General features: G+C 36.2%; 1 protein-coding gene across 6 annotated transcripts in view; it reads left to right on the top strand.

Moving 5' to 3' along the window:
- The window catches only part of Pds5a (PDS5 cohesin associated factor A), a 100,710-nt gene that overhangs the window by 27,513 nt on the left and 53,175 nt on the right, over positions 1–20,022 (top strand). For all 6 annotated transcript variants that reach the window (XM_031342454.1, XM_031342459.1, XM_031342457.1 and 3 more), the window contains exons 3-10: positions 4,199–4,402; positions 6,026–6,112; positions 6,625–6,722; positions 12,048–12,174; positions 13,376–13,456; positions 16,441–16,581; positions 17,924–18,039; positions 18,712–18,806. In XM_031342454.1, the coding sequence (XP_031198314.1) occupies positions 4,199–4,402; positions 6,026–6,112; positions 6,625–6,722; positions 12,048–12,174; positions 13,376–13,456; positions 16,441–16,581; positions 17,924–18,039; positions 18,712–18,806 (949 nt within the window). The remainder of the gene's footprint in view (positions 1–4,198; positions 4,403–6,025; positions 6,113–6,624; positions 6,723–12,047; positions 12,175–13,375; positions 13,457–16,440; positions 16,582–17,923; positions 18,040–18,711; positions 18,807–20,022) is intronic.

The raw sequence follows: 20,022 nt of genomic DNA, 5'->3' as shown, positions 1-20,022 counted from the left end.
TTGATTCATCCTTGCAACACACAGAATATTCTCTCTACATTTCTTTTCCTCCCCCCCAACTGTATTTTCATCATTATCTTTTAAGTTTTCTTATGTATGTGTATGTTTTACTGCATGCATATATCTGTGTATACCATTTTTCTGGTGCCTGCAGAGGCCAGAAGAGGGCCGTGGATTTCCTGGAACTAGAATTTATAAATGCTTATGTGTTGACCAGTATGGGTGCTAGGAACCTAACTCAGACTCTCTACAAGAACAGTAAGTGCTCCTAACCTCCAAGCCATCTCTCCTGCACCTGTGTCTTCATCATACTGAAATTATCTGTGATAATATCTTTTTTATGTTTTTTCCACCAATGTATGTTTCTTTTGGGGATGGGAGGTTGAGGCAGGATCTCTTTACCTGGCTGTCACTTACTATGTAGACCGGGCAGGCCTTGTGCTATGCCTGCTACTGCCTCCCAAGTGCTGGGATTAAAGGCCACCACACCCAGCTGTGTTTCTTTTATATCTGGGTTTTTACTGTATTTTCTTTCCTGCTTGAGGTATTTTTCTTCCTCCTCCTCCTCCTCCTCTTCCTCCTCCTCCTCCTCTTCTTCCTCCTCCTCTCCTCCCTCCTTCTCTTCTTCCCCCTCCTCCCATCTCCTCTCTCCTCCTCTCCTTCCTCCTCTTCCTCTCCCTCCTTTTCCCCTTTGCCCTCTTTCCCCTCTTCTTTTCCCTCTTTCCCCTCCTCTTCTCCCTTTTCTCCCCCTCCCCCCTTCCTGCTTTCTAGATAGGATTTCTCTGTGTAGCCCTAGCTGTCCTGTACCTCAATGTACACCGGACTTCTCTGCCTGCCTCTACCTTTGCCTCCTGATCACTCACCTACTACTTGCTTTCAAAATTCCCTGTAAAACTATAGTAATCAGAGCTAGGAAAATGCTCAGTGGTTAAAGCACTTGCTGGGCAAATGTGAAGACTGGAAATTTGGATCCCTAGACCTTATGTAAATGTCAGGTGAGCATTGCAGCTGGCGTGTAATTCCAACTTCAGATGGCAGAGGCTTAGCGTCACCAAAGCAAGCTGGCTAGCAAGTCTACCCATATCCCAGTAAGCTCTGGGTTTGAGACCCTGCCTCAATGAATAAGGTAGAAAATCTATTAAGGATGATTTTCAGTGTCAACCTTTGACTAATACATGTGTGCATGTATGTATGCACATCTCCATGTACATGTGTACTCACACACATGCGCACCTCATTGAAAACTTCCAAACATTTATGTATAGCATACCCACACACATGAAACAAAGGGTAACCCCCCAAATTTATAGTAATTAGAACTGTTGTACAGAAACAAAAACCACAGGAATATAATAAGTCTAGAAAAATAATCATACATACCATGTTTCCATCAATCTTTTTTCTTTCCATCAATCTTTTTAAACAAAACAAAACAGATAAAAAAGCTAAAACAACTCAAGAGAGAAAGAATATGTATATTGGTGGAGGCTGTGGTGGTGTGTTTAGCAATGTTGCCATGGTGCTTGATTCAAAACTTTCAGCAAAATTTTAAAAATTAACCCCATGAGAGTTGTAGATATTAATGTCCAGCCTAAAATTATAGAGCTTAATTAAGAAACTTATAAGAAAATCTTTGCAACTTATAAGAAAATCTTTGCAACTTGATTAGGCAAAGAGTTCTTAGAACAGAGTAAAAAAAGCCATATAGGAAGGAGGTTAATAAATTGAACCCAGGTCTGATATGATGCAGACCTTTAACCATAGCACTATGGCTTTGAGGTATCTGTTCAGCTGCTTCAAAATTTGTTGAGCCTTTCTGTTCTGTGTGCAGCACACCCACTCACTTAGGGAAAAAGAAAGGAAGAAAGAAAATTCAGAAGTAAAAACTATGGTACAGATACATAAACCACAGGGACCGAATAGAATGCTGTCTTGAAGGTTAACTTTAGATGGGCATCTAGGTCACCCTGTTTTTTTGTAAATGATTTTTTGAGGTCTCTTTCCCAGGTACTACATATAGCTTGTCCATTTAGCAGAGATACTTGATAACATTATGGGAGTTGGGTTTCCATAAGGAACATTGCAGCCTCAGTATGCTAGTACTTACCAGCTAATGTCTAATGTCTCTCTAGTCAAAATATGTTATATGGGCATACCCAGAGCCAGTCACTGTAGGAAAGAAAGAACTACATTAGATTTAAAGATGAGGAGGGATTGTTTATTTTTTAGGGTTTCTATTGCTGTGATCAAACACCATAACCAGAACCAACTTGGGAAGGAAGGTTACACCCAGTTCCATATCATAGTCGACCATCAAAGGGATGTCAGGGCAAGAACTGAAGCCAGGATCATGGAGGGGTACTTATTCCTGGCTTACTCAGTTGTCACATGGCCTCTTGAGGAGGCAAATGCAGGGAGTTTGACTGCATCTACATTCATCCTGCTCTCTTATATTGTCTAAGACTACCTTCCCAGGGTTGGCATCACCATCCCTAGGGAGCTGGGTACCTCCATATCAATCAGAAAAATGCCCTACAGATTTGCTTATTATAGGCCAATCCTTTGGGGACATTTTTAAATTAGGATTTTGTTCCTTGGGTTGGAGAGATGATTTAAGTTAAGAAAACTGGCTGTTCTTGCTAAAGACCTAGGTTAGTTCCCAGCACCCATGTGGCAGCTCACAATCACCTGTAACTGCAGTTTCTGGGGATCCAGTGCCCTCTTCTGGCCTCCAAGAGCAGCAAAGACACATGTGGTCAAACACTAATACACACAAAAAAATAAATTTTGAGCTGGGCAGTGGTGGTGCACGCCTTTAATCCCAGCACTTGGGAGGCAGAGACAGGCAGATTTCTGAGTTTGAGGCCAGCCTGGTGTACAGAGTGAGTCCAGGACAGCCAGGGCTATATAGAAAAACTTTGTCTCGAAAAAAGTAAAATAATAAAATTTAAAAGCAAAAGAAATTATAAAGACTTCCTGGATGAGCCTAGTTTTGTTTCTAGTTAGTGTAAAGTAGCCAATACATCATAGTAGTCTTCAAGGTTGCCTCAAATGGTATCTGTTTTCTTATATCCCTTGTGAAATCCTTTCTAACACAGAGTAGGTCTGACCTCAGTAACTGTGAGGACATTGCAGAAGTTATGGCACTTGCTTAATTTGTAGCTACTTAGAGAGGCCATAGAGAGAACCTCATTCTTTTCACACAGTAGTGCAAATTAGAGCCACCATAAATATGAGCTACTACTGAAATACCCTGCAGACTCACTCAAGGCTTCAGATAATATCTCTGTCATAGTTAAACCTTTTGAGAAATCCAAGCTTGGTTTAAGCCATGTCCCCAATATTAACTGTGATAAATACATAATTATTGTTTCAAGGTGCTTCATTGAAGGTGGGTTTGTAAGATAGTAATAGATGAAAAGTATATTCCTTTCATGTATGCTTTGAGAAGTAGAAATAAGATTGAGTTTTGCTTTGTATCTCAAACTGGCTTGCAGCTAGCTCTGTAGTTCAAGTTGGTCTTAAACTCAGCATAAGATATTTACAACCAAAGTTTTCTATCAGAAATACAATTACATGAAACATTTAAATATGAGTTTTTATTATACAAAGGCCAATAAATTTTCAAATGAAGTAGGTTTAAGAGGCCTGTATAATGCAACTTTGATTATAAAGTAAAAATGATATAAAAGATGCTAAATGTCATATCAGTTGAGTATATGGGATCAAAGCCTTTGTAGTTAAGTTACATATGAATAATGAAAGCCAAGCATGTGGACATATACCTCTAGCTTCAACTGCATGAGAATCCAAAGAATCTGGGGGGAGTGCGCTAACAACTTAGCAAGATCCCATCTAAGTAAATGCCAGTACAATCACTAGTACAAGTTTTTATGTTCTTTTTAAGAAAATCTGTTGTAAATACAGATAAGGTGTTTGGGTAATCTACAGGTTGGTACTTTTTGTTGTTGTTTTTGTGACCATGCATTTTATGACTATACTTTTTTTTTTTCAGGGTATGTGGGTAGGTGGGTGGGTGCATGCTTGTGGTGGTCGGAAGTGAACCCAAGACTTTTTGTATTCTACCATTAACCTACACAACTCCAGCCCCCTTTTCCCAGATTACAGAATGAAGGGGAGGAGGGGTGTCTCTTAACTGATCGCTGAGTATTACAGGTTGATATTATGTTTTTTACAGATGGTAGTGAAAACTTTTATGGATATGGATCAGGATTCAGAAGATGAAAAGCAGCAGTATCTCCCACTAGCCTTGCATCTTGCATCTGAATTCTTTCTCAGGAACCCTAATAAAGATGTGCGCCTTCTTGTAGCATGTTGTTTGGCTGATATATTTCGAATCTATGCCCCAGAAGCTCCATATACTTCCCATGATAAACTTAAGGTAAGTAAAATAACTTTATTTTTGTCATATGAATATGGATTTTGATCCTAGGTTTTATTTAATTATTTATCATCTACAGAAATGACTGGTACACAATGAGGCTTTGAAAGGGAGCTTGTCCTCATCTGTTCCTATTTAACCCTCCGGATAGACTATCAGAAGTCCAGCTAGATAGATAGAAAAGATGAAGAATGTCTTCATGATCGTTTGCAAAACAGTAGTACTCTAGGATTACCCACTCATATAATGTCTCCTTTTCAGGTTATTAAACACCGAATATTAAATATCTAAAATTGCTTATTTTGGTGGTTCTGTCTTTGTTTAAAACAGTTAAAATTATTTTTAAAGTGATTTATTGTACTGATTTTATTTATTATTTTTCAGTAATTATTAGGGAAATTGAAACCTTGGAGTGACTTTTTAAAAGTTTTATTATTTATGAATATGTGTGTGCCTGTATGAGTTCATGTGCATTGCATACTTAGATTCTTGCAGAGATAAGAAGAGGGTGTTGAATATTCTGAAATGAGTTGCAAGTGGTTGTGAGCCATCAGATGTAGGTGCTGGGAATTAAACTCAGGTTCTCCAGAAAGAACACAAATGCTGAGCCATCTCTCCTTTTAAATACAGTCAGTATCGCCCTTCCATCCGTTTGGTTTCTCTTTCCATTCTTCAATCATTTGTGATCAACTGTGCTCAAGAATACCAAGTGGGAAAGTCCAGAAGTAACATCCCATAAAGTTTCAGTGTATATAGTGTTTGAGGACTATAATGAGGTTCACTGTCATTCTTTATTCCTCTTGAGATGTATGCCATCTGCTTGTCAGTCATCCGTTGGCTACCTTGGATGCCTCAGCAACTGGAGTAGTGTCTTAGTGTTTATATTTAAGTCATACTTATTTTAATAATGACCACTTTTATAATAACATTGTTTTATTTGTGGCTACTTTTGTTCATTTCTTACTGCCTGGTTCATAGAATAAACTTTATCCTGAGTATGTATATAAGGGAAAACACAAAATACATTTCCAGTTTCCACTGTAAGGAAGATCACAATAAAACAAGTCATTTTGTACCATACTAATGCTATTTTCAATGAAAATACCTTAAAAAAAAAGTAAGGAATAAAGCACCAACATCAGCTCTCAGGTCAACACCTTGGGTTTGTTCAATACAACTTTGTTGTCACACATAAATTCAAAACTATGGGCTGAAAGCTACTTGCTTACACGTCAGGTGTAGCAATGAAAAGACTCATTAAGTTAATTAAAAATGGAGAAAGTAGTTTGCCACGATGAAAGCACAGATAGTGAGTGATCAGAAGCTCTATTATAGACAGGAGTGTAGTAGGATAGTATTCTTAAGTGAGAAGCCCTAAAGTGTGTGGTAGAAGCACCAGTCTTTAGTGTTACTTCCAAAGGATATTTTGTTTGTGCTAATCTTTTTCAGCCATTTAAAATAATGGAATAGGCAGTCTCACAGCATTCAAATAAAAGTGAATGTTCTTGATTGTAGTTTATAATTACTTTTTTATATCTATGCCTCTATGTAAATGCCGATATTACAAATGTGACAAGTAATAATGTCTAAGTTAATATATTTTTCATTTTTTTTATTTAACAGGACATATTTCTCTTTATTACCAGACAATTAAAAGGTTTGGAGGATACAAAGAGTCCACAGTTTAATAGATATTTTTATTTATTAGAGGTAAAAATATTTTATTTAACAAATATAATTCCATTTTTATAACTATAATGTAAAGTGAAACTTTTATACATAACTTACTTATTAATAAACTGTCTTGTTTCATGTTTCATAAGGAAAGTAATCTGTTTCCTAGTATCTTAAAAAGTTAAAAATATAATTTCTGAAAAAAATAATTAAACATTTTATTTTTATTTCTGATTATAAATGAATTTTACTGCTCCTGAAGTTTATTTTTATATATATATATATATGTGTGTGTGTGTGTGTGTGTGTGTGTGTATATATATATGTATATATATAAATTCCTAAATATTTAGTACTTTTCAACATGAAAGTTGATGCCACCAGCTATGTATTTAAAGATTAAAATGACTTGTAATTGGGTACATTGAATCTTTGTAGATTTTACTTTAAAGAATCCTAGTTGTAAAAATGAAATTTTACAAGTGTGCTTTTGTTTAACAGTTCTACATATATGTGATTAACCAATTATTTTTATTTATTGATTTAAGAATTTAGCTTGGGTTAAATCATATAACATCTGCTTTGAATTGGAAGATTGCAATGAAATTTTTATTCAGCTTTTTAGGACTCTCTTCTCGGTAATCAAGTAAGTTTTTTTAAGCTTTATTTTTTTTCTTACTATATGTATTAATATGTCATTACTCAATATATAAAACTCCCTATATTTATAGAGAATTGATTGCAAAGTGGTAAATAAAGAAACCCTGTTGTTTGAGAACTGTCCCTGCCATTGTTTTAATTAATTATTTAATTATTTCCCTTAGGTAGGTCCTATTTATAACTCAGGGAATGGAACTTTAAGTACTAGGCTGGACTTAAATTTGCAGCAGTCTTCTGTTAGCCTCCTGAGTGATGGGATTATTTGGATTGAGCTTTACATTGCTTCTTTTTTTTTTGTTTTGTTTTTGTTTTCTTTTATTTATTTTTTAGGTTTTTTACATTGCTTCTTTAAATTTATGGTATAGATTAATTAGTTGCACTTTCCGAGTCTTTTTGTATATTTCAGGCTATATAATATTAAAAGAATTAAATAAATTAGAGTCCTTGGAGTTTTTTTTAAAAGATTTATTTATTTTATGTGTATGAGTACATTGTAGCTGTACAGATGGCCATGAGCCATCATGTGTGTGGCTGCTGTTGAACTCAGGACCTCTGTCAGCCCTCTTGCTCTGGCCTTGATCTCTCCGGCATAATTTACTGCAGCTGTCTTCAGACGCACCAGAAGAGGGCATCCCATCTCATTACCGGTGGTTGTGAGCCACCACGTGGTTGTGAGCCACCCTGTGATTGCTGGGATCTAAACTCAGGACCTTCGGAAGAGCAGTCAGTGCTCTTATCTGCTGAGCCATCTTGCCGGCCCTGGAGTTTTTTAAGATTTAATTTTAATTTTACAATTTCACATACACAGGTCATATTTACCCTTAGGATACCCACCCTATGTCCTTTTTCACACCCCTCACCCTAACCCCAGTAATACTCTGAGTCCTGTAGTCCTTCCTGCTGGAATATTGAATCTTACTGTTGACTGAATTTTGTATAGGTAACCATAGAGCATTAAACCATAGTTCATCAGTGGGCATGCCATGTTCAGAAGATAACTTCCACAGTACAACCCCCCATCCCCACCCCCGTGTGCCCCTCTCCCTCCCTACATGCTTTCTATCCTTCCTTGATGTTCCTCAAGTCTTGGTTTAGGAGGGCAATAAATGCTATAGGTATTTCACTTAGAACTGGGCATGCAACCATCACTTATTCTCAGTACTTTGACTAGTTATGAATCTGTATTAACTGCTGCCTAATTTAGAAGCTTCTCTGGCCAAGGTTTAGAGCAGCATTGATCTGTGGATAGAAACATAAAAGCAGAGGCCACAGTTTGACCACACATCCATTTAGGAAAACAACAAGAGTGGGTTCTTAACACCTATCATCCTCAGGGGTTATGAATTTTGGAGCCATGTGCTTTCAACCAGATTTATTATACTGGACATTATTCTCTCCTTGGAACAGGCCTCAGATCCAACCAAAAAGCAGTTGACTACCCTCATAATTTTCATGACACTATTGCACTCTTGGGTATTGTCAGTTATGTAGCATTCAAGGACTCAACACTGTATAATATCACTGGTGACTTTTCTCTCCCAACTCTGCATACTGCATAGTAGCACTATGAAAGGTAGCTATGAGGAGAGAAGTTTTCACATGACTTCTTTTTGCCCTTCAACCAAGGTATATTCGGTGGTAGAGTCTTACCATCTAGTTATAGTGGGCAATCAGGAGCAGTGGAAATACTCTGTTGTTGGACATGGCCCTAGGGCTTCCCTAACCAATAACTCAGAAGGGGTATCTCACCCCTTGTTTGGGAGAAACAGTTGGTATAAGCATTAGCATTCTTGTGTAAAAGTCATAAGACCTGAAACAGTGAAGCACTGTAGAGCAGAACAGATTAGTCCATTCACTTGCTGACTTTGATATGTTTGCTGTTTTTGAAATTAGGTATGTATGCATGTATGAATATATACTTGTATGTAAGTAATATTTGTATTGTGAAACTATTGAGATGGAATCCAGGGACTTGGACTCGCTAGATACTAGGCAAATGCTCTATCATTGAACTATATCCCTGACTCTTTAAAGTCATAAACATTACTTAAGTCAGCTTTTCATAGAATAGAGAAACTGGTGGAAAATCATTATAGTTAGTGGTTGGGAGAGTCCAAACTGATTTCCATATAGTAGTTTTATTGTTTATACCAAACATCTATGAAATGTGTATTAAAGTATTGTATTGTATGTAAATGTCTTATATTAATTTTGAATTATCTGCCATATTAAGACAAGCAGGAAGAAGCAGATGATTTTATTAATTAATTATATCCAAAAGAAATCTTTCAGCACATGGTTTTGTGGGGTTGCTTATGAAAGAGTGTTTTTGTAGATGTATAGGTAAACCCAGAATAAAGGATGAGTCCATGTGTTCATGGGTAGAAGGAACATCATCCATGTGGCATATAGGAATAGTGGATGGGGAGATTACTCAGTTGGTAAAGTTCTTGCTTTACAAGCATGAAGAACTGAGTTTGAGCCACGGAAAAGTGAGGTTCAATAGCACATGCTAGTAATCTCAATGCTGGCTAAAAAAAGACAGACTTTGGGGTTCTCTAGCCAGACAGCTTACTTGGTGAGTCATAACGAGACCCTCCCCTGTAAATAGTTGGTGGCTTGTGAGGATTTACAGTAGAGTTAGTCCCATGTTTTACACATGCTTAAATGAGTACTTGTACACACAACTGTACACATAGACCAACTCATAAATACCAAAAATAAATTAATTAAAATGAACAATTTGTAACCACTGTTTGTATTGTACCAACATTTCATAAGCTTCTGTTTTGAAATTTATGGTTACTAGCCTCAACAATTTGTGAAAATACTGATTTTGTTTTTTTGGGGGGCGGGGGAATAGTTGTTGAGACAAGGTTTCTCTGTATAGCCCTGGCTGTCCTGGAACTCACTCTGTAGCCTTGAACTCAGAAACACACCTGCCTCTGTGTAGCCCGCGCAGTCGTCTCGCCTGGAAGAAGACACGCGGACACACTAGGTTCCTTCTGCAGCGACGTTTACTGCCCTCTCCCAGAAGGAAAAAGAGATCAAGCCCAAAATCCACACTGCTTATATACACCACAGCGTGGCGTGTCTGCCCATGATTGGCTGTCCGCTCATTACCCTACGTAATGCCCCAGAATGGGCCGTGACATGGCGTCTTTTCACTCTAGGCACATGCGCAAACAATTTTCTACGCACATGCGCAAACAGTTGTTTACTCGGAGTTAACAGCGGAAGTAGGTGCCATCTTGCCATGGCGAATGCTGGCTCCCTACACCTCTGCCTCCCCAGTGCTGGGATTAAAGGTGTGCGCCACTACTACCCAGTGATTTTGTTCTTTCTATAACCTAATCCGCACAAAATTTACTCTATACTTTGAAGCCTTTTTGTTAATTCATTTCAGGAAACTTGATTATGATGTATTGCAGAACTTTTTTTATGGCTTTGGTTTGGTTTTGATTTTATGCTTGGGGCTCCTTGATTTTCTAGACCCTGGGCTTATCCCTTTGATTACTCTTCCAAACTCTCATAAGAAGTCCAAAGATTATTCATTCTCTATTTGCAAGGAACTTTCCCACATGCATAAGCTGATCATTAGGCCCGTGATTCTTTGATTTTGTTTATCAGTAGTTCTTTGCCCACTGATACTCAGCTCTACAAACTTTATTCTGTGTGGACTCTGGGGAGAACTATCAGGGTCCACTAGGGCTGACTATGGAAGTTATAAGCTGTTGATTTTCCTCTCATCAGTGTGTGCTTGATACCCAGTATCGGAACAGGATTGTTTCTATATTTTGCTTGGTTTTTAGTTGTTTCAAATACTGGGCAAATCATTGTCTTATTACTACATCTAGCTGGAAGGGAAAGTCTTTGGGTTTACTGATTTGAACTGGTGATATCTTTGAAATAATTTGTTTTTGAGACAGGATCTCACTGTGAAGCTGGTCTAGAACTCACTATGTAGATTCTGCCTGTACTTCTGCCTCCCAAGCACTGGGATTAAAGGTGTGCATCACCAAGCTTGGCCTGGAATAATTTTTTAAGGTTTCTTTCATGTGTTTTTCCTGTATGCTTTTCTTTCTTTTCAGATACATGAATCTGAGAACCAGGCACTCAGATTTTTGTTTTGTGTTGTTTTGTATCAAGCTAAATATCTATATTCTTCCAACTCATTTCCTCTGCCACACACACAAGACATACACATTGAGAATTGTACACTCAGTAGTTCTTTACAGATGACATTTTGTAAAGTGTGTAATTTGGAGAGCACTTGTAAAAGAACTGTCTTCTAAGAGTTGTGGAAACTGTGTGACAGCCCCCCTCCCCCCACCTCCCTACAACTTTTAACAGAAACATTAATCGTTAAATGCTAGATGGGTCTAATTTTTTTTTTTTTTTAAATTTCAGGAAAAACATTTAAAACCCTTTAGATATTCTGTCTTTCAATTTTGTTTTAAACCTCTGTATATTTTTTTAAAGATTTATTTACTTATTACATATAAGTACATTGTAGCTGTCTTCAGAAACTCCAGAAGAGGGCATCAGATCTCATTACGGATGGTTATGAGCCACCATGTCGTTTCTGGGATTTGAACTCAGGACCTTCAGTAGAGCAGTCGGTGCTCTTAACCAGTGAACCATCTCACCAGCCCTTAAGCCTCTGTATTTATAGTATAGAATATAGCTTACATTATTCTGTAGGCTATACATTTTATTTTTTATTGTGTGTGAGTATATACACAGATAAGTGAGTTGTAGAGAATATTTTATTAGAACTTAGGGTGGTGTTTGTTCTGGTAGAGTATAATAACATGGTTCAGTTATTGCATGCAATAGGCTTTGGGAGTGGGGGGGTTAAGTATTGCAGCTGAAATTTTTGCCATTGTCAGCATGGATCCCTTAAGTAAAAGTTTCTTTACACTTGAGATTGTTTGTGTTGTAACGTGATTGAGTTTTGGGCTTCATATGTGCTAGGCAAGTGCTCTGCCGTTGAATTGTATTTCCCAACTTTATTCTCTCCCCTAGAGAGACTCTTGCCTAGTTCAGCTATCCTTAAACTATGATTTACTCTTCTCAGTCTCCTGAGTAGCTAAGATTACAGGCCTGTGCCTCCAGGTTCCAAGATTATTGCTTTAAACTAGAAATTTTAACAGTTATGTTGGCACTTAGGAATTGTGAGGTGCAACATGAGTTTGAGATCAACCTGGGTTATATAACAAGACTTTGTTACCAGTAAACAAGTACATGAAAGAAAAAACCCCTAGAAGTTTGTATTTTTTATATGCCCTAATTTTTTCTTCTTTCTTAGCAATAGCCACAATACGAAGGTACAAATGCACATGTTAGACTTGATGAGTTCTATCATCATGGAAGGTGATGGAGTTACTCAAGAATTATTGGATTCCATTCTTATCAACCTTATCCCTGCACACAAGGTCTGTATAGAATCACTGTATTAAAGATCAGCTTACCTAAAGAAATCAGTTCCTGGTTTTGTCCATTTACAATTTTATATTGTAATTACAATTCTGTCCCTAGAATTAGTCACATTAGTCTTACAACTATTATTTTTAGAAGAAACATTGATTAAAACACTTAAAAGTTTTTTTTTGTTTAGTGTGTATGGATGTTTTACTGACGTATATGTCTGTGAACTATGTATGTGCAGTGCCCACAAAGGCCTGAAGAGGGTATGGAGTTATAGATAGTTATGAGGCACTGTGTGAGTGCTGGGAATACAACTCCTGTTCTCTGCAAAAGCAGCCAGTGCTCTCAACCACTGGCCTTAAAAGTGTAGTGATTCTAGCTTCTTTTTGAGAGATATAAGATGAATAAGATTGAATATTTTATAGATTCAGTAGAATCTATGTTAACATTAGGTGTTAACTAGTATTTTTGAAAACAATTTTCTCAATAAGTTCTTAAAATTTAAATATATGCTGTTTGGTACCATCTTTCTTATATTCTTAATGTTATAGTGCATTGGGACTTATGATAACATAGTATTCCTCATTTTAGAAACAAGTAATGATGGTGTGATGGCTCATAACTTTACTACAGTCACCTGGAAAACAGAGGCAGGCAGATCTATGAGGCCAGCTTGATCTATTTAGTGACCAGCCAGCTAGTACTAGTGAGGACCCTGTCTCAAAAAAAAGTGTTAAGATCCTAAAAATACAGTTAGTCAATGGCCTTCCTAGCCTCTTCCTATTTGTGGTTCAGGAATTTAAATCTAGGGCTTCATAAATATTATGTAATTGATCAACTGTACCACTAATTGGTATCTTCACGACTTTTCTTCAGGCACACATTGATAAAACAATGAAATATTTAGCATGATAGATTGGGTTTTGGAAAGAGTATGTATTTAGAATAATGTGTGTTGTAAGTTTATCGTGGCTAACATACAGACTCAAACACCTTGACATCTGTTTTATATAGGTTGGACTTTTTGCTCTCTGTCTAATGTAATGTAGTATCAGATTTGTTGAGTTCATTTGACACCATCTATGTAAAATTGTGAATTGAATTCCCTTAACTTTTTTCATACTTTGCTAGATTTGAATACTTACTGTTCAAATGATGTTGTCTTATCAATTCACCAATTCATTTGAAGTTTGCATGTTTTTTTTTCAGAACTTAAATAAACAGTCCTTCGACCTTGCAAAAGTCCTATTGAAAAGGACAGTCCAGACTATTGAAGCATGTATTGCCAATGTATGTATTTCTGTATACATTTCATAACTGATTCTTGAGATTTTATATGAATTCATTAGAATCATTCACACATAGATATATTTCTTACCTAAAGAGTTTTATTCAGAAAAATATGAAACATGAATACGACTAAAATTGAAGAAATGCAGTGTAACATTTTAAAATGTCTTCAGACTGGCTCAAGTGATAGATTTAACTTAAAAATCTAATGACCGTTCCTACTCCTTCTGTATCTGTGCTTGCCATATTACCTTCCAAATACTCAAAACTCTTTGATTTTGTCTATCTATCTTGTCCCTCCTTTGAAAAAGTGTCTTAGTATGTAGCCCTGGCTGACCTGGTACTTATAAGGCTGGCCTCAGAGATTTGCCTCTTACTTATCTGTATACATTTTCCTCTTTGTGTTTTCTAGGTTATTCTTCTGAAAACCTGTTTCTTCTTTAGTAGATGTTTATAAATATATATAATTTAATAAAGTATGTTGGGGGGAGTTAAGGGTAAGGGGATAAACTGGTAGGTGTAGCTGGTCTTTGTTTTGTGACTTGTTCTTTTCCCACTCTTTTGGGTGGTTGTGTCCCACCAGCCCACCCCACCCCTTTTACCTCTTCTCACTAGATAGGAGCAGAAGATGGATTGAGGGGAGAGAGAATAAGAAAATTCCTGAATCTATTTTCTTTCCTTTTGTTTTTTCTTTGACTGTGGCTAACAAACCAAAAACAGCCTTCCTAAAGGACCAACAATCACTGATCTGACTATGGGGGGGCTCTATAGAATTTATATACTCTCTGCAAAGTTCCCAGAATTCCAAATGTCACAACCACAGAAACTTAACTCTAGCTGGCAAAACCAGGCTTCTGCTGGAGCAGGAAGGAAGTCATAATCCGCTGCTGTGGCAGCCCAAAGCAGCATTCTATCCCAAATCTGGGATTAAAATGGAAATAGATGCTTAAAATATTTCTGTGTTTTTTTTAAAGAAACCAAAATTGTAGAATTGACACTACGTGTATAGGACAGTTCTGTTCTTCTACTCCATCTTAGGGATCAAACTAAGCTTATCTGTATAGATAAGAGAGAACAGGTGACTTTATGTGCTAGGCTATCTCTCCAGCCTTATAAATAATGTCTTTCAGTATTTCATGGACATGAAGTAGTTGTAAATGCCTTTATTCCCAGTATTCAGGAGTCAGAGGCAGGTGGGATTTCTTGAGTTCAAGATCGGCCTTGTCTACATAGCTTTTTCTGAAACAGCTAAAGATATACAAAGAAACTGTTTTAAACCCCCCCCCCCAGCATATACAAGCATGTGCATAAATTAATAAATTCTTATAATAAAAAATTAATTGAACATAAGTCTGTTATCTTTGTAAGAAGTAGAATGATAAAAATTTATGATTTTACAACCTTCAAATGGTTGTTTTACAAATGTACCCATATGCACATCTCTTACATCTAGTTCCATGTTTTATTTTTATTTTATTTTATTTTATTTTTGCCTTTTTTGAGACAGGTGTCGCCTTGGCTGTCCTAGAACTCACTCTGTAGACCAGGCTGGCCTCAAACTCAGAAATCCGCCTGTCTCTGCCTCCCAAGTGCTGGGATTAAAGGCGTGCACCACCACTGCCCAGCTTAGTTTCATGTTTTAACTCTTTGCTAATAATACAAATGTCTATAAATTGACATGTACACTCTTTATTGAATTGTATTAAAGGTTTTATTGGTGTTTTCAGAAAATTTTTTGGAATTCCACTACTGTTTTGAAATTACCTTCAGATATGTTTCAGATATGCTCCCATAGGAATCATCTCATCCTTATTCATGTGTACACATGTATTCTTTAAATTTATTTTATATGTATGGGTATTTTTGACTTAAGTGTTTCTGTGTACCATGTCTGTATCTGGTATCCATAGGGGTCAGACTAGGGCATCATATCTCCTGAGACTGGACTTCCAGAGCTGCCATGTGAGTCCTGAGTCTGCTGGAGGTTCAGCCAGTGCTCTTGACTGTTGAGCTGTCTCTAGCCCCATTGGTGGATATTTGAAAACTGTCTTTATTCTTTTTAAAGACCCCTTGGTTAATATGAATAGAAGAAATGCCTTAAAGTAATATCACTAAACTCTGAAAAAAAAAAAACTATAATTTTTAAATAACAATCAGATTTGGACTTTAAAATTTTTTCCATGTAATGATTTTTTTTATAAATGTTTCTATAATAAATTATACATGCTGTCTAAATTGTTTTACTTTAATGAAAGTTAAGGTTTTCAGAAATGTCACTCTTATTTGAAGCATAACCCGTTGGCATGTTTTTTTGCTCTACTTTATTGGGTTCTTATACCATTACTTCCCTTCCCACCCCTTACTCTACTCTAATCCCTTCCAACCCCCAACACTAGGTAGGAGAGGAAGAAGGTTAGAGCGGAAAAGTAGCCTAGACCTCTTTAGACTGCTGCCTGCTGACTAGGGGGCAAGTCTAGCTTTGTTAGGATTTCTCTTCTTTTAGTCTCTGCTCACAACCACTTGACAAACTGCACCAACAGGATCAGCAGCAGCAGGGGGAGCAGCAGCCTCCACAGGCTCTCTCCACAGTCCCCAGAATTAAACTATCCGCTGCTGGCAAAACTCATGTCCTTTCTTGTGCTCAAGGCAAATCATAGTCTGCTGCTGTGAAGCAGCCATCAGCCACACCTGAGGTTAAAATAAAACATGTTCACATAACACAATGGGGTTTTTACAGAAAGCAAAACTCTTACTACAACAGCCAATAATGTGTTTTAATTTCACCTTTTAACATTTATGTTTAGATATTTGAAAGTTTGTTTCTTTTGTTTAGATGACTGTCTTATGTGTTAGAAATTCAGTAGCTAATTTGTATCTTTCAATTATATGAGTAATGCTCAGTCTTTACATGTATGTTTATAGAAAATTGTTTAGGTTTTTAAATAAAATAACACATTTTTTTTTTATTATAATGTCTCTTATAGTTTTTCAATCAAGTGCTGGTGCTGGGAAGATCATCAGTCAGTGATCTGTCTGAACATGTATTTGATCTGATTCAGGAACTTTTTGCTATAGATCCTCAGTTATTGTTATCTGTCATGCCACAGCTTGAATTCAAACTGAAGGTACTCTTTAAGCTGTATAGGAAAATAAAATCTACTTTGAAGATGTTTTTCTCTAATTATATAGGAATATAGGAATAGTTTATCTCTTTTAGGTCGTGTAACATATAAAACATGAAACATTTGCCTGGTTATCTGCTGATAAACAGTGATAGGAAATGTAAAATAAGTGTCATCTTTGAAATTTACAATATTCAGTTTTAATATTAAAGAATATTCATATATTTAAGTAAATACTAAGCTTACTTGTATAAGTAATGGGTTTAATCATTTTTATGCCAATTTAGTATATTAGGATGCACATTCAGTCATACACTAAATAAATGTAATATTAGAAAATAATTGATAAGCTATGAATGTAGAATTTTTAAATTTTTGGTCTTTTCGTTTATTAAGATGCATATTGTCAGTTCAACGTTTATATCATCATACTTCTTTATTATGACTTAAATCAACATACTTGTCTATCAGCAATAACAAACCATTGTACACCTGAAGGCAATTTCAGCTTTACTGAGTAACATGACACCTTATAGTGATGGCAGCAGGGCTTTAGATCAAATTAGTTTTGTTTTAGTAGTTTATAGATGTAAAACCTCACATTACTTGAAATAATCATGGGTCTGCAAATATAGTCACTCACAAGTAATACAAAATTTTCATAAAGTCTACTGTTTGACATTTAAGACATTTGACATTTGACATTTTTCTTTAAAGAGTAAATTGGATTAACTAGTAAATTTTAGACATACTAAATGTTTATAGTGCTACGCATTGTTTTATTTTGGTTGAGAAAAAAGTTTTAAAAGTTTAGTGTGTTTAAGCCTTACATAATTGTCATTTTCCATTGTTTTATATAAATGTGCATATTTTACTCCTACCGCCCAAAAGCTTTCCGAGAGTGATTAACTTGAATTTTGAATTTCCATTTTCCTTAATAATGTTCTTCCCTGCTATGTTCTCTAGTCAGGGAGGATCATTGCTAAAATTATATACGAGAACCTTAAGTCATCACTATTCATGTGAATATTTTGGTTGCACAAATAATTTTTATGAAGGAAACTTACTAGGGTAGGAAGTTTGTGTACTTTTTTAAACCTCTTGTAAAATGCTTCAACTTGAACAAGATCTCTATATATAATCAGTGTGCAATTTGCAAATAAGTTGTAAAGTAGGTATGAATTAGCAGTAAGGATGATGTGAGGGTCATAAAGCCAGGTGATCTCACATGAAATCAGAAAAACACTTCTATAGTAAACGGGAGCACGTAATATCATACATTGTTCATTGAACAAATCAAAAGTAAAGGCAAGCCCCTCCCCTATTGTATCTTCTCTCTCTGTAGAGCAACGATGGTGAAGAACGGCTAGCTGTGGTTCGACTCCTAGCAAAATTGTTTGGCTCCAAGGATTCAGATTTAGCAACACAGAATCGGCCTCTTTGGCAGTGCTTTCTTGGGCGGTAAGAAAGCATGATTTTAGAATGTTGTATGCTCTGTGTGATTATAGAGTCCATGGGATTAAGACTACACATACCAAAATATTTATACTTACTGACTTTGCTGACATCTGTTTTATAATTTTCCTCTTAGAATAAATTGTGGACCAAAGTATTTATGAAGAAAGGTCACTCATTTGTTGTAATACTTTGTGCATGAATATATGGCTATGTTCTGAGTATTCTTTATTTCTTGTAAAACTTAAAGCTTTACTATTTATGCTAGTTTTGCTTTCATAATGGTACCCACATAACTCTTTGCAAATGTTTTTATAGAATTCTGTATCTTCTCCCTTCTGCCGCCCCCACCCCCCATTTGAGACAGGGTCTCTTCCATAGCTCTTGCTGTCTTAAATTCACTATGTAGACAAGACAAGGCTAGCCTTGAACTGCTGCCTCTGCCTCCTGAGTGCTGTGTTTAAAGTCATTTATATTATATTATATTATATTATATTATATTATATTATATTATATTATATTATAAGGTCTTTATATTTTCCATAGAATGCTTCAACTGTCAGGATAATCAACATAGTTTCTATTCAATAACCATTTTTGTTTATAAATACTTTTGTGATATTTATTTGAAAATAACTATTTTGTGTTATTAATACTTAACAATTATTTTCTGTTTAGGTTTAATGACATTCATGTTCCTGTGAGATTAGAAAGTGTGAAGTTTGCCAGTCACTGTTTGATGAATCACCCAGATTTAGCAAAGGATCTCACAGGTAAGCTCCCCAGTTTGTTATACATATTAACCACACAAACATTTCAGATGTGGCTGTGCCCAGCTCTAGTTCTTGAAAAAGATTGGATTGCAAGATGGCTTCATGTTAGCTTTGTGGACTAGGAAATTATTTTCCATTTTTAAAATAAAACCTGAAGCATTCCTGTACTGACCTTGGGAATATTTTTTAGAAATCATAAAATTGAGATAATGTAATCGTTATGACATTAGATTCAGAAAGAAATCAGACCTGGGCTTAGTTTGACACTCAGTTAATCCCAGTACTTGGGAGGCAGAGGCAGATAGATCTCTGTGAGTTCAAGGTCAGCCTGTTCTACATAGTGAGTTCCAGGACAGCTAGTGCTACACAGTAAGATCCTGTCTCAAAATTAATAAATAAACAATACATATGAATGTACATATGTACATACATACATTCACACATATAAATATAGTAGCAAACCTAATGTGTGTAGAAAAATGTCTGTCTTCTAGATGAGATTGTGACCTTTTGATATTAAATTTTTTTGGAAAGGCAGGGCAGGTCTTCAAAGTATTGTTTCTCTGCATAGTCCTGGCTGTGTAGATCAGGCTAGTCTAGAACCGGGAGCCACCTCCACAGCCGCTGCCTCCTCTGCTACCACTGTCTACCGTCTCCTCTGCCACTACCACCTGGCCTGTATTATTCAATTTAAACTATTTACACCTATTTGACAGTAGCAAATAGATTGTCAACATGCTACTGTTTATTAGAAACAGAAGAAAAACTTGTTTTGATTTTATTTATTATACTTTTTAAAAGGTCATATTCTATATTTTATATTATGTAATTATATACCAGTTTTCCTCATGAGCATTTGTATATATCTTTTAAAGATCTCTGATTTATTTATTACTTATTTCTGTCTAACAGTACTCCTCCTCGTACTACCTCCCCTTATAGAGATCCTTCCCTAACTCCCCTCGTTTCTCCTCTGAGATGGTAGGGGCCCTTCCTGGGTATTCCTCCCATCAAGTTTGCCAGGATAGGTGCATCCTCTCTCACTGAGACCAGACAGGGCAGCCTTGTTAGGGGATGGATACCACAGTCAGGCCATAACTTTAGGGAGAGCCTCTGCTACATTTGTTATTTATACTGTTTTGTTTTTTAAGTTTTTAATTTATAAATGACATTCCAGACTATAAAAATATGTTGTCATTTGACCTCCCACCAAAAT

Source organism: Mastomys coucha, unplaced genomic scaffold, assembly GCF_008632895.1.
Source record: "Mastomys coucha isolate ucsf_1 unplaced genomic scaffold, UCSF_Mcou_1 pScaffold22, whole genome shotgun sequence".
NCBI classification, from domain to species: Eukaryota; Metazoa; Chordata; class Mammalia; order Rodentia; family Muridae; genus Mastomys; species Mastomys coucha.
Note: the sequence above shows the minus strand (reverse complement) of the source record. Positions and strands in the feature narration are given on the sequence as shown.